Here is a 14,407-nt window from a genome sequence, read left to right as displayed (position 1 = left end):
CCCCCCTTCACCTGGAGTTGTCCCCTCCTTCACCTGAGTTGTCCCCTCCTTCACCTGAGTTGTCCCCCTTCACCTGGAGTTGTCCCCCCTTCATCTGGAGTTGCCCCTCCCTTCACTTGGAGTTGTCCCGCCTTTCTAGACTGAACCAAGTTCATCTTACATATATTGATTGATGTCTCGTGCCTCCCTATAAAACCAAACATTTTGGGAGGCTGAGGTGCGTGGATCACCTGAGGTCAGGAGTTTGAGATCAGCTGGGCCAACTCGGTGAAACCTCATCTCTAAGAATATAAAAAATTAGCCAGGCGTCGTGGTGGGCGCCTGTAATCCCAGCTACTGGGGAGGCTGAGGCAGGAGAATTGCTTGAACCTGGGAGACAGAGGTTGCAGTGAACCGAGATCGCGCCAGTGCACTCCAGCCTGGGCGACAGAGCCAGACTCTCAAAACAAAACAAAACAAAAACAAGCTGTGCCCTGAAGACCTTGGACATTTGTCGTCAGGACCTCCTGAGGCTGTGTCATGGGCATGTCCTTGACCTTGGCAAAATAAACTTTCTAAATTGGCCGAGACCTGTCTCAGATATTTGGGGTTCACACATGTCACTGGGGTGGCATCTGTGACCTGCAGGAGAGGCGGCCTCTGTCTCCCCTTCTCTCTCGGAGCAGCTCCTGGCCCCCGTCCATGCAGCCCTGGTGGGGCCTGCCCTGGGCCGAGGCTGTTCCCTGCGTCCTGGAGGAAGCCTCAGTGACTGGGGACCCTGTGCCGGGGCGGGAGGGGGGCGGCACCTGGCAGGGGGAGAGGATGGGCCCGCCCCCACTTCCCATTGCCTGGAAGCCAAGATAGATCTTCACTCCACTCAGGCCTCCTCTGCTCCTTTTGCCTTCAGGTATTTGCGATACTCCGGGATCCCACAAAAAATGACCCTCACAGCCAAAGGATTGAGGCCAGTTTCTTTAGCTGAGTGCCAGGCAGGTCCTGACTAAGGTAACTTGATCTCATGAATGGTATTAGTGGGCGTCTTGTGTCTTTCTCCATTCAGGCCTCTCTGAGGAGCCATAGGCGGGGCAGCCTGTAAACACAGCAGCAGTTACCAATTCACCCCTGCAGCTCTGGAGGCTGGAAGTCCAAGATCAAGCACCAGCCAGTTGGGTGTCTGCTGAGGGCCACCCAGGTTCGGAGAAGGGACCTTCTCCTCATGTCCTCTCACATTGTGGACAGGACAAGGCCGCTCTCAGGGTCCTTTCATAAGGGCAGTCATCCCACCCTGGGGGCACCACCGTCATAGCCTCCTCACCTCCCAGAGGCCCCACCTCCCAACACCATCCCTTGGGGATTAGGTCTCAGCACAAATTTGACGGGGCGCGAATGCTCAGTCTGCAGCAGTGGGGCCTCAGGGAGCCATGAGCACTAGCACTGGACCCAGGCAGCTGGACACCCCTGACCCCATCCCGCACCCCCTACCCCATTCCGCACCTCCCACCTTGAGCCCGCTTCTCTGCTGCTCCCCTTCACGCACAGGGGAAGTAAGGGGCATCCCAAGGCTTCCCTCACACCACACAGCCCACCTCAGTGGTCCTATCCACTCTTCCTTCAAAATACACCCTTGCCCTCCACTCTGGGCATGCATTTCTCCTGCGACTGCCGGTGTGCAGGCTTGAAACTCGTCCGTGCCCTTCATGTCACTGTGGCTGCCTGCACGGGTGGCTCAGGTCACATCTGTTAAGTACAGAATGGAGTACATTATGAAGTCCTACTCCTTCACGGACTTCAGTGGGCCACGTGAGACTTCCTGACATTCAACCCAAGTGCATGGATCTACTCAACCCTCTGGTAAAGCAGTGCCATCTGTAACTCTCAGAACACAAGCTCTGAGTGTTCCTTCAGTGACGAAACGCAGTCCTTAGTAGGAAGCACTGAAGTGATTTTAGGTCAGGCAAATGTTAATGGAAAACCACATGGCCTGGCTTTGGGATGTGGCTTTTCAAACTCCCCCAGCCTCCCACCTTCAGCAAGACTGGGATGGGGAGATAGGACTCAGCCTCCTGCCTTTCCCAGTGGGGCCAGGGTGGTGGCTTCTGTCGTGTATTCATCCTGGGAGAGGGCATGTGGCATCAGTTATAATTCCAACCTTTAAAATCAGTAAAGCACTTTGCATATTTGCCCCTCTGAAGCAGCATGGTCTAAGAGCCTTTGGGTTGTATTGATTTTTTGTTGTTGTTGAGACTGTCTCGCTGTGTCGCCCAGGCTGGGGTGCAGTGGCTCCATCTCAGCTCACTGCAACCTCTGCCTTCCGGGTTCAAGTGATTCTCCCACCTCAGCCTCCTGAGTAACTGGGATTACAGGTGTGCGCCACCAGGCCCGGCTAATTTTTTGTATTTTTAGTAGAGACAGGTTTCACCATGTTGGCCAAGCTGGTCTGGAACTCCTGACCTCAAGTGATCCACCCACCTCCGCCTCCCACTGTGCCCGGCCTTGGTTGCATTGCTGTATCCTGTGCATTCTCACTGCTGAGCAACACGAATGACAAAGAACCACAACGTGATCAGCGTGATTTACTTCAGGAAGGCACATTCATATCGAGATCCTGTACCTTCATGAGGAGCATAAAATGATATTTCTGCCATTAGCTTCAAGATAATTTTTAACATTGTGATCCAAATGTGATCAAAACTCTTAGGTAACATGTTAAGATGCACAAAATACCCCCCCCCAAAAAAAAAAATCCAGACAATGGCTGGATGTGGTGGCTCATGCCTGTAATCCCAGCACTTTGGGAGCCTGAGGTGGGTAGACCACCTGAGGTCAGGAGTTGGAGACCAGCCTGGCCAACAAGGCGAAACCCCGTCTCTACCAAAAATACAAAAATGAGGTGGGCGCAGTGGCACGCGCCTGTAATCCCAGCTACTTGGGAGGCTGAGGCAGGAGAATCGCTTGAACCTGGAAGGTGGAGGTTGCAGTGACCTGAGATTATGCCACTGCACTGCAGCCTGGGCGACAGAGTGAGACTCTGTGTCAAAAAAAATAAATAAATAAAAATAAAAATTTAGACAATAAAGATAAAGTCATAATAAAAATATGTTGAGAAAAAGACAATTCACCTCTGAAATGCATAGCTTGTGGGGAATATTTGCAGGTAACCCTGGCTCTTGTTAGTTAGAAACAGAGCCCTGTCTTACATGACTAGTGCAAGAAAGAATGAAAGGCAAGAGTTCCCATCCCATCATGAGAGTAACTTCTTACATTTCAATGCTCTGACCTGAAATTTTCATTCCATAATTGAGATAATTTTGGTTCTCGAACTGAACAATATAGTGTGTAACTTTGAATTTGTTGGCAAATTGCCAAACTCTTATTTATATATTTTGGTTTTTGTTTGTTTGTTTTTTTGGTGAGACAGTTTTGCTCTTGTTGCCCAAGCTGGAGTGCAATGGTGCTACCTCAGCTCACTGCAACCTCCACCTCCTGGGTTCAAGGGATTCTCCTGCCTCAGCCTCCCCCGAGTAGCTGGGATTACAGGCACCCACCACCACGCCCAGCTAATTATTTGTATTTTTAGTAGTGATGGGATTTCACCACGTTGGCCAGTCTGGTCTTGAACTCCTGACCTCAAGTGATCCGCCCACCTCAGCCTCCCAAAGTGCTGGGATTACAGGCATGAGCCACTGTGCCTAGCCAAATTCTTAATTTTTTATATTTAAAAATGAATTCAAACGCATTTGAGACTCGCATATGGGAAAAGTCAAGATTGTTTTATTTTAAAAATCAGTATTATGGAAGGTATTATAATAGAATAAGCTTTATAAAACGATCTTTAGTGACTGCTTTTTAGAATTCATAACTTTGTCATGATTAAATTAAGCATTACCGAGTGATCTGTGCGTTTTAGTTTACTGTGAAAGGGAAGCTAATGGCGAAAATCCCTGGAGGGACTTAGATTAAAACTTGGATCTCCAAGCTTCCCTTTAGTTCTAACCTTCAACTATTCTGTGTTTCTGCAGTGACTTGTGATTTTGTTGATATTGAGTGTAAACCTGTACTTTGATGTTTCGTTCCAAACACTACAATTCTTGACATTTTTTTTTCCTTGTAGGATTGTTAGTACATTAAGATTTGAGAATAATGGGAACATTACAGCAAAACAAAAGGAAACACAAAAACTACCCTAAAACTCCTTGACTTGAAGTTCACTTGCTTTTTAAATGTAAAATGTAAATGTATCTGTGTTCTGTTTTTGAGACTGTAAATTGAAAAATTCATAGTTCATGCTTAATAGTTATTGCAGGCTTCTCTTTAAACTTGAGAGGGTTTGTGTTGGCGTCCACGTTCCCTAAGTAGGTCAGAGGCAGCGGCTCTGCTCTAACACTTGGGAGAACTCTTGAATGTAAGTGGCGGAGTCTGGTGAATTTTACCAGGGAGGATTAACCTCTTGAAATGCCTTCAGTGAGAGCAATTTTAATGCTGAGAGAAGAGCCCTGGGCTGACTCTAATTGCATTTCTAGTCCTGCCACTTACAGACTGACTGACTTTAGACAAATTACCTGATCTTTCTTAGTTTCTAAATTCCGGTTTGTCCAGGAAACGGATTTCTTCTAACCTGGATCTCATTCTCTCCTCCCTTCCCTCCGTCGGCCACCTTCATGTGCTCTTAGTGTGCCTGACCATTTCCCAGGATGTGCCTTTGTCACTCTGAAGCAGGGGGTGACCTTGCCCTACGGTCCTCATTTCTGGGAGCTCTCGAGGGTTCCCTGTATGCACCGATCTTCTCCAAGTGCAGGTGCTGCTGCCTAGCTCAGAGGTTGCCCCAGATCCATGCTTCGTGTGCTCAGCGAATGAGCTGACAAGACCCACTGGAATTGCAGGAGATGTTCATGATGGGTATTTACAGAGTTTTGCAGTTTATGAAGGACTTTTTACACACAAACTCATCGTCCTTCTGTGACCTTGTTCACTGCTGCTTACTGTCATTGGTGCTTTATGGTGTAGGGCCCCAGACTTTAGAAGGGATGCACCCCTCACACTTACCCAGGCAGAGGTGTGGCGTTTTTACCGCAGTCTCCTGGGGCTTTGGCCTTGGCTTCAGCAAGAGTTCATGGATGCCCTGTCTGATGTTAGCCCTCAGTGTTCATCTGTGTTCCGCTTGTTTTAGTAATCACGCCACTTACAGGTTTCCCAGAACTTTCTAGGATCTGTCTCCGTGCTCATCATGCCAACTTATTTCATGGAGGGAGTGCCAGAGCCCCTTGCTTGTTGGGAGAAGGGTCCTGTGGCTGCGGAGGGCAGGTGACCCAGTGGCCCGCTCATTGGCATGTGGCGCACAGCTAGGGCCATGCCGCCGCATCTGCCAGGGTCCCTCTCCAGCACCCTCAGCCCCTTGGGGAGACGTCACTGCAGGAGGACGGGGTGGGAGCACGGAGCCCCAGGGAAGAGCCAAGGAAGGCTTGTTGAAGTGCTTTTTCAATCTTTAAAGTTTGGGGAAGTTTTTTTTCCCCCCAGTTAGGATTATTTGTAGAACTATTTATTATGATTGTTAAAATAATAATTCTGTTTGTCAAGTTGTTGAGTCATACGTAGTTGCATAATGCAGGGATCAAATGCCTCCCCACAGTCTTATTCTGCCCAGACATGTGCAAAGCTTATTTTAAAAGTTGTAAAGTGGGGAGCATTTATATGTGGCACTTAAATTTAAGTACTTTTTAATTGGAGAGTTTAGCTTTACATTTATTGTGAGCTGTATGTCAATGATGACCAGTAAGCTAAGGATCAGACGTGGAAGAAATGCAGAGGAAGCAAATGCCTGCTACTAGTGTTTATGAGTTTGCATGTGTGTGCAAATTCTTTTCCTGTATCTCCTCACACGCACACTTAAAAATATACGTAGTGTGTATTTGCATTCTATCTTCAGCATTCCCAAAGAACAATGACTTCCAAACTTTACCTTGCTTAGAATCACCTGGAAACCTTACTAGAACCCACATTACTGGGACCCACTCCCAGAGTTTCTGATTCTGGAGACTTGGGGTGGGGCCCAGAATTTGCTTTTCTAACAGGCTTCCAAGCACTGGTGCCGTGGAACAGACCCCTCCTGACCTCTCTAGAGTCTCGCAAGTGAGAAAAGGCAAAAATCAGCCCTTGCATTTGTCTTCATGACCTTGAAGTTGGGGTTCATATTTGAAACGAACGTTGGCTTCTTGTGTCTGTGGTGTCTTCGTGCCCTGAGCTTGTCTCTTGGGGATGGAGCCACAAGAACCTGGACCCTTTGCCCTTTCTGTTGCTCTGGAGCAGGAGGGTTTCTGAGGCAGCCCCAAGTCCCCTCCAGTAACATGTGTGCAGATGTAGCTGTGTTGTAAGTCAGCCCACCCCAAACACACGCTCCGGTTTGGTGACAATCTTTCTAGCTCCTTTCATGTGCTGTGGTATCAAACAGAAAATGTAAACACACACACATGCAGATGAATATGTGTGTGTATAAATATTGGTGTATGAGTGTTTTTTCACTCTGTTCCTCAGATTAGATCATTTCTAATGTTGAGTAGCTCCCAAGTCCTCTCCTCTCTGCAGTATTCAATACGTTAAGTCCATGCAATGAGCTTTTCATTTCAGCTATTATATTTTTCAGTTCTAGAATTTCAATTTGGTCCTTTTTTTATTGTTTCACTTTGTCTTCTAAGATAACCCCCTTTGCAGTAAAGGGGACCGTCTGTTTTACCCTCTTCATAGTAGAAGTCTTGTTGGTGGTCTGCCTTAGAACATGGTGGGAGGGTCTAACTGCTGTGGGCAGGTTGTGAAATGATCCCCTTAACCTAGCCCAGTGCCATCCCATGGAAATACGATGAGAACTACTTATGTAATTTAACATTTTCTCGTCACTTGGTGAAAAAACTAGAAATAAACAGTAAATTTTAAAAATGTTTTATTGAACTCTGCATGCCAGACTTTTACGTTTCAGCGCGCACTCAGTATAAAATTTGATCGAAGACGTATTTATGTTGATTTGTTTGTAGGAAGTCCTTGAGGTCCAGTGTGAGTTTTGCACTTTTACTCAACACTGGCCACCTCTCAGGTGCTCAGACCCAGGGCATAGAGGCTTGTGGATGGGACAGCAACTCTCTGTCCATCACTCTAGGCCACCTCTCAGGTGCTCAGACCCAGGGCACGGGGTTGTGGATGGGACAGCACCTCTCTGTCCATCACTCTAGGCCACCTCTCAGGTGCTCAGACACAGGGCACGGGGTTGTGGATGGGACAGCACCCCTCTGTCCATCACTCTAGGCCACTCTCAGGTGCTCAGACCCAGGGCATAGGGGCTTGTGAATGGGACAGCACCTCTCTGTCCAGCAGGGCACAGGGGCCGTGTATGGGACAGCAACCTCTCTGTCCTTCACTCTAGAGGTTTTGGTGGCACCAACTTCAGATCTGAGGAAAGGCCTGCATGTCAGGAAGGTGGTTTTGTGGCTCTTCCTGCTGTCTTCCCAGGCTCCAGGAGCCAAGTCCACATCTTGTTTTCCAGCTTCCACACTGTTGCCGCTGCCTCCTCTGTGGTTTGAGTGTGGGTTCCCATGGGCAACGAGGAGCCAGAACAAGTGGGGCTCACTCCATCCTCTGCTCTGAGGAGCAGCTTGGTTTCTGGATTAGATGTGGTCGGAGTTGATTTCTGCTCTAAGCTGTGATGCGTGGCTCAGCCTTCCAGGACAGCCTTTCTTACCTGTTCAAATGCTGGGAAGCCCCTCAGCTTGCTGTGTCTCAGGTACGGGAGCTTCTTTGCAATCGTTTGTTTATCCCGAAATTGCAGCTGGTTCGAATTCTGTCCTTATCTGTACTTGATCTGTGTTTTCCGTGTGGAGTGAGTGGGCGTCCTGGATGGCTGCTTTCCCCTCCCGTGTCTTCCTCCAGCACCGCCTCCCAGTTTCGATGCCTCCGACTTTCAGCAGCTCCTACGTGGAGCCACTAGTGATATTCTGAATATGAATGTGAATTAAAATCTCATCTGTTTGGAAAGGAGCATAGCGGTGCAGGGGGAGGGTGCGTGTGAGGAGACTGTTGGTGGACAGTGGGTATCGCTGAGGAAAGCGAACCCGGGTGTGAGGGCACAGCGTGGAATGATGGCCAGGAGGACCAGGTGGGCAGAGGGGAGCCGCCTTCCCCTTCTTCTCCGGGAGAGCTTGACCCACAGCACGGGGGCGGCGCTGGGAGGGACACATTTCATTCACTGACCTCTAGGCTGGACGCTGTTGCTGTCAGTGACACAGATACTTTTTTTGAAGTATCTTATTGAACCATAAACTAGAACCAATTCTACAAACTACTGACAGTGATTACATTGGCATAGGATAATCAGATTCCTTGGAAGGTTATAAACATTTTATGCTATGATACCCTAATGCCCTGACCTTACCTGTGATACCCTAATGACCAAACATAGTCACGTCTGAGGCACTGGGGGTGAGTGTTTCAACATGTGGATTTCGGGGAGACACAGTTCAACCCATACCAATCCCTACTGGACAATATTAAAAGGGATTGGACCTATGAGTAAGTAATTTTAATTTTTTTTTTTTTTTTTTTTTGAGACGGAGTCTCACTCTGTTGCCCAGGCTGGAGTGCAGTGGCACAATCTCGGCTCACTGCAAGCTCCGCCTCCCGGGTTCACGCCATTCTCCTGCCTCAGCCTCTCCGAGTAGCTGGGACTACAGGCGCCCGCCACCACGCCCGGCTAATTTTTTGTATTTTTAGTAGGGACGGGGTTTCACCGTGGTCTCGATCTCCTGACCTCGTGATCCGCCCGCCTCGGCCTCCCAAAGTGCTGGGATTACAAGCGTGAGCCACCGTGCCCGGCCAGTAATTTTAATTTTTCTAAGAGTATTTGATAAAGAAATTGGTCTTTCTGTTGCCTCTGCGAGTCTGCACTTCCCATCGCTGCCTTCAGGCCTCTGACCTGGCTGCCTGTGCTGCCCCCCAGGCCCGTGGCCTCCGTGGTTGGGGCCTCCCAGCTTGCTCTGCCTGAGCGTCAGATCGGCAGGAATTGAAGTGTTTCTCTTTCCAGCACCAGATTCAGTCTCTGTGTCGATTCTGGCATACTCTCTGGTCTCTCATGGGCTACTTGGATCCTCTGTCCACCCCCGAAATAGAAATAAATAACTGCCTTAACAGTGGACGTTTAACTTTACTGAAAATACCTGTTTGGAACCATTAGGGTAAAACCCATATGTGAGAAAGCCTGTTTTCGCAGTTAGCATGCTGAATTCACCTTTGTGGTTTTGGAACATTCAGTTTAAATCTCATGAAGGTAACAGTTCAGGTCGTTGACTAAGGATCAGCCGAATTCCAGCTCATGAAATCACTGGAGTGAACTCTGAGGTGTTTACTCAGTTGCACAGATGGCGTGACTGTCGTCTTGAATGTCATCAAACCTAACCTATGTTTATTATCCTAAGACTTATCGACACGACATTTTCCAGTGGGTTGCCAAAGATAGGGTGTTCAGGTAGTTTATGTAATTTTTCTCCCCGTAATTACTGTTTTTAAAAATTCTGTAATGTGATACTGTTGTTCCACCATTCAGGTAAATATTCATACCCTTATTAGCCTCAGTGAAAAAGAAGATTCATTTAAGGAGTGAACTGAGTGGTTTAATATTTTAAATGCATTGTCACCATTTTGAAACTGACTAAGAACAGCAAAGGTGTAGCGATGTTTGTAGATTTTTTTTTCACGTAATAATACCTTTCTTGTTTCTTCACAGAGATCTTCGCTTTAACAGAATCAGAGAGATCCAACCTGGGGCATTCAGGCGGCTGAGGAACTTGAACACATTGTGAGTGGAAATCTTCTATTGGAAACTAATAGAAAAATAGAAATCATGACCTTATTTACGTGTAGGTAGAACTGATCATCCATAATCAGTGAGCTTGGGTGGGGAAAAGTGGAGCAGGAAAGTGAGGCTGGAAAATGCCCCTGAATGCCAGGACTGTGAGTGCCAGGACTGTGAGTGCCAGGACTGTGGCCACTGTGTTTCTCGTCTTATGGCTGTGTGCCTGTCCGTTGCATGTTGACTGGGACCCATGCTGACGGCTGAGCTTATCCCTGGCCTTCACGTGGGTCACTTGCTCCAGAATCACTCTGCCCTTGCTGGGTCAGGCTGACCTCTGTGTGCTCCTGCACCTCCGCCGTGGCAAGATTGAGCAGGACAGTGCTTCTTCTGAGTGTGGAGTGGACTGAAGTGAGGGTTCAAGGCAGTCCCATGATGCCGGGAGGGAGCAGGCAGGGCCAGGTCCAGTGTTGCTGTGCAGACCTCAGTGCAGTGGAAGCTGGTTCCCTTCTGCACCAGGACTGAGCACAGTGGTGTAAGGGCAGGGTCATGGGGACCGTGGGACTGCCCGGGCCGCCTGGCCACTGTTGACCCTGGAGGGCAAGTGGCCCGGGGCCTCTCACCCCAGGCCCTTGTCTGTGCACACGAATGGAGCCCGGGCCACAGGGCCCAACTTTCCTGGCACGTCTGTCCGCCCAGACCACCCTCCCACCATGACTGCCTTAGCACTGGTCACAGTCCTAAAATAGGAAATCTAAGAGACAGCAGGATAAAGATACAAACTCCCTTCTATAGGAGAGAAGGAATTTTCTCCAGCGTATCAAAAGGTAGGAACTGTGGAGTGGTTCGGACACCATTGCTGAGCCACTTTCTCATCATGATGGTTAAACACGAAAGCTGTGTTCTGTCCTGCAAATTCAGCGTTTATTGAATGCTGATGGCGAGTCTGTAACTGAATTGTTAGGTGACCTTTTCCAAGGCTGTCGGAATGTTTTAACACAACGTTGAAGTTTGTTTTCTGTTGCTTTTTAAAATTCTTATTGACTCTCTTTCATAGGCTTCTCAATAATAATCAGATCAAGAGGATACCTAGTGGGGCATTTGAAGACTTGGAAAATTTAAAATATCTGTAAGTGAATGATCAGTTCTTTAACCTAAAAGCTTATGGTATCCATATTTAGATTACTTAAAAATAGAGCTAAATTTTGTGCTGTTCATGAGTTATTGTAAATATATTCATTTAAATGAGATTTTGTTTTCAGAAGGTGAGTAAACATTTAGCTGGGATTATAAAAATAGCTTGTCAGTGATATAAAGTGCTACATTATGTGATTTTTAGTGTTTTATCACTAAGCCTTAGTAAAGTGGATTGCATGAAATTAAAATGCACAGCCTCTGAAAATCGCTGTGGAAATGATGATGCTTCTAGAGGGGGAAGTGATGACCCAGTGAGGTGCCGATATGAACAGCTGACAGGTGTGTTGCAGAATATCAGCTGTCAAAACAGTTTCCAGTTGCCTTGCCAGCTGCAGGTGACATGTAAAATCGAAATAACTAACCCCAGTGGAATGTCACTAATTCCTGAAGATTTTCCTGCCTCCCGCTAAGTGATTTCATCTCTTATTTTTGGGTAAATTTTATTTCACTTTTAAAAACTGATTTTAATCTGTTTATTTTCATTTAACACATCTTCTGCCGGTTGAGGTCAGTTTTGCAGTTTAGAAAATGAGCTTCCTGGGACGTGCTGGTTTAGTCTCAGTCACACACATACTTGCTATAAAATTGGAAAGGTGAAGAAAACAGTAGAAGTGTGTGTCATGTGCTTTTAGAAGAGTGTTCTTTTAAGACTTAGTCACTTTCCAAAGAGAGCTATTTTTAATAAAAATTATTTATTTCAGCCATTTTTATTGGAAATTTTTATCCTATGTGAACCTAAACATGTTTAAGTTATTTTGATTTTTTTTTTTTTTAATTTTACTTTAAGTTCTGGGATACCTGTGCAGAACGTGCAGGTTTGATACATAGGTTTACACATGCCTTGGTGCTTTGCTGCACCCATCAACCCGTCATCTAGGTTTTACGCTCCACATGCATTAGGTATTTGTCCTAATGCTCTAGTTATTTTGATTTTTAAAACAAAGTTGTCTTGTTATTATTGATGTATACTCTGAAATCTGTTTCGATTCTAGCTGTGTCTGTGACTATTAATTACAGAGCTACCTTTAACTCTGTTTATTAAAATACATTCCCTCTGTGAGATATTTGTCAGTGTTACATACACCCTTTTTGCCTCCATCATTGTGGCATAGGATGTTAATTTTTAATTTCATATAAACATGACGAAGCCTTGCCCCACATTTCTAAAATGAGAGGCAGACCTTTTATTTATTTATTTACCCTGTTTTTTTTTTTTTTGGCATTTCGAATGTTGTTCAAGTTCCAGAAGAGGGCTTTTGTTTCCTGGAAAGTAGATCCAGTCAGCTGATAGCCAGCATTCCTTGTGTGTGTATATGTGTGTTTAATAGGTTTAACAGGTTTTTTGATATTTTATTTTATTTTTTGTCATTGGTTTTGTATTATTAAGAGCAGCTTAGTATGCACTCAGCAAATATGTTCAAAGTGGAGTTGTTGGGGATGCTCTGTTTTCACTGATCTCTTTTTCAATAACCCTCATCTGCTGCACAGCCGGCTCTGAGCGCCCACACTCCAAACTCTTCCCTCTCTCCCTCGATAACAAACTGCGGTGTCCCTGGCGGTGGAGGACACAGATCACTGGGGTGGAGGAAGCACAGGCTGGTGGTGAAGGGGCCGTGGGTCATGACTTAGAAACGGACTAAAGACCATGGCAGAGGAGGGAAGCCGTCCAGAGAGACCCGGGGACCCCTTCACACAGCAGCTGCAGCCACTGCCTCTCAGCTCTCATTGGTGGAGTACATTTGATAAGTGCTGATTTAGGAAACTGTGTGAGACTTAAATTCTGTGATTTAAACTGTGTACAACCTAAATGCTTGAGAACGCTCCTGAAATTTATTTATTTATTTATTTATTTATTTATTTATTTATTTTTTTCTTTTTCTTCTTGAGACGGAGTCTCGCTCTGTCGCCCAGGCTCAGGCTGGAGTGCAGTGGCGCGATCTCGGCTCACTGCAAGCTCCGCCTCCCGGGTTCCCGCCATTCTCCTGCCTCAGCCTCTCCGAGTAGCTGGGACTACAGGCGCCCGCCACCACGCCCGGCTAATTTTTTGTATTTTTAGTAGAGACGGGGTTTCGCCGTGGTCTCGATCTCCTGACCTCGTGATCCGCCCGCCTCGGCCTCCCAAAGTGCTAGGATTACAAGTGTGAGCCACCGAGCCCGGCCCTGAAATTTATTTATTATTTCAGCCTTCTATATTGAGTCAGTACCAAAGTATATGCAGAGGTTGAGTAGTTCTTATTTCTTGGAACTCCAATTATTTCTAGTAAGGCATAAGCCTTCCGTTTAGTTCACATTGCTTAATGAAATTATTTCTTGAGACAGTTAGGACTCATTCAAGGGTCAACTCTATGATGAAGCAGAAAATCACAATTTATTATTATGATCAATACTCACCCTTTTCTCTTTTTGAGACGGAGGTTCCCTCTTGTTGCCCAGGCTAGAGTGCGGTAGTGTGATCTCGGCTCACTGCAACATCCACCTCCCAGGTTCAAAGGATTCTCCTGCCGCAGCCCCCTGAATAGCTGGGATTACAGGCGTGCACCACCATGCCTGGCTAATTTTTTGTATTTTTAATGGAGACGGGTTTTCACCATTTTGGTCAGGCTGATCTTGAACTTCTGACCTCAAGTGATCCACCCACCTTGGCCTCCCAAAGTGCTGAGATTACAGGCATGAGCCACCGTGCCCAGCCAATACTCACCTATTCTTATGAAAACAAATTACATTCCAATGTCTTTATAAACACACATTCATACATGTTAGTTTGATTCAGTTGTCCTGTGTATTCTTTAAAAAGATTCCCTTTCATTTTTTAAAATGCGTCTAAAGCAATGTTCTCATTGATACTTTGTTTTTGTTTTTCTTTTTAAAGAAATGGGCACAGAAAATTACATTTAAACTTGCCTTCTCCAGAAGTATAGTAACGACTCCCATGTGAGCAGTAGTTAATGTGTGCAGGGGCCATATTGTAAGAGCTTTATATATATATATACACACATTAATTTCAACGACTTGTGTCCATTTTAGAGAAGAGGAAACTGAGGCCCAGGCATTACGTGGAAGTTCAAGGATTCCCACACATGCGGCCTAGAGAAGTAATAACGGCCTTGCCAGGTCTCTGCTGCGGGCACTGGGCTCTCGGTCGCTAGGGAGTTCTGGGTGGTTCGTGTTAAGGCTTGTCACTCTTGATGAGGTCAGCTCTGCACATTTGCATGGAGGGAGGATGTGAGAGCCACTTAGATGGGTTGTAAGAAGTAAGGCCAGCAGGGCTGGTCCTGTTAAACTGGATCCTGCACCAGATATTATTAATTAGCTTACATTCAAACACTCGGCCCTTCTGGATATGAATTATGTAATATCATAAGCATTAAGACAAAAAATGTTGTTTATTTAGTGGAGCGAGTAGGT

General features: G+C 46.5%; 1 protein-coding gene across 1 annotated transcript in view; it reads left to right on the top strand.

The window, feature by feature from the left end:
• The window catches only part of PXDN (peroxidasin), a 113,567-nt gene that overhangs the window by 39,968 nt on the left and 59,192 nt on the right, over positions 1-14,407 (top strand). The window contains exons 2-3 of the mRNA XM_032172473.2: positions 9,740-9,811; positions 10,863-10,934. Coding sequence (XP_032028364.1) covers positions 9,740-9,811; positions 10,863-10,934 — 144 coding nt within the window. The remainder of the gene's footprint in view (positions 1-9,739; positions 9,812-10,862; positions 10,935-14,407) is intronic.

The sequence above is a fragment of the Hylobates moloch genome, unplaced genomic scaffold, assembly GCF_009828535.3.
Source record: "Hylobates moloch isolate HMO894 unplaced genomic scaffold, HMol_V3 SCAFFOLD_13, whole genome shotgun sequence".
Classification (NCBI taxonomy): domain Eukaryota; kingdom Metazoa; phylum Chordata; class Mammalia; order Primates; family Hylobatidae; genus Hylobates; species Hylobates moloch.
Note: the sequence above shows the minus strand (reverse complement) of the source record. Positions and strands in the feature narration are given on the sequence as shown.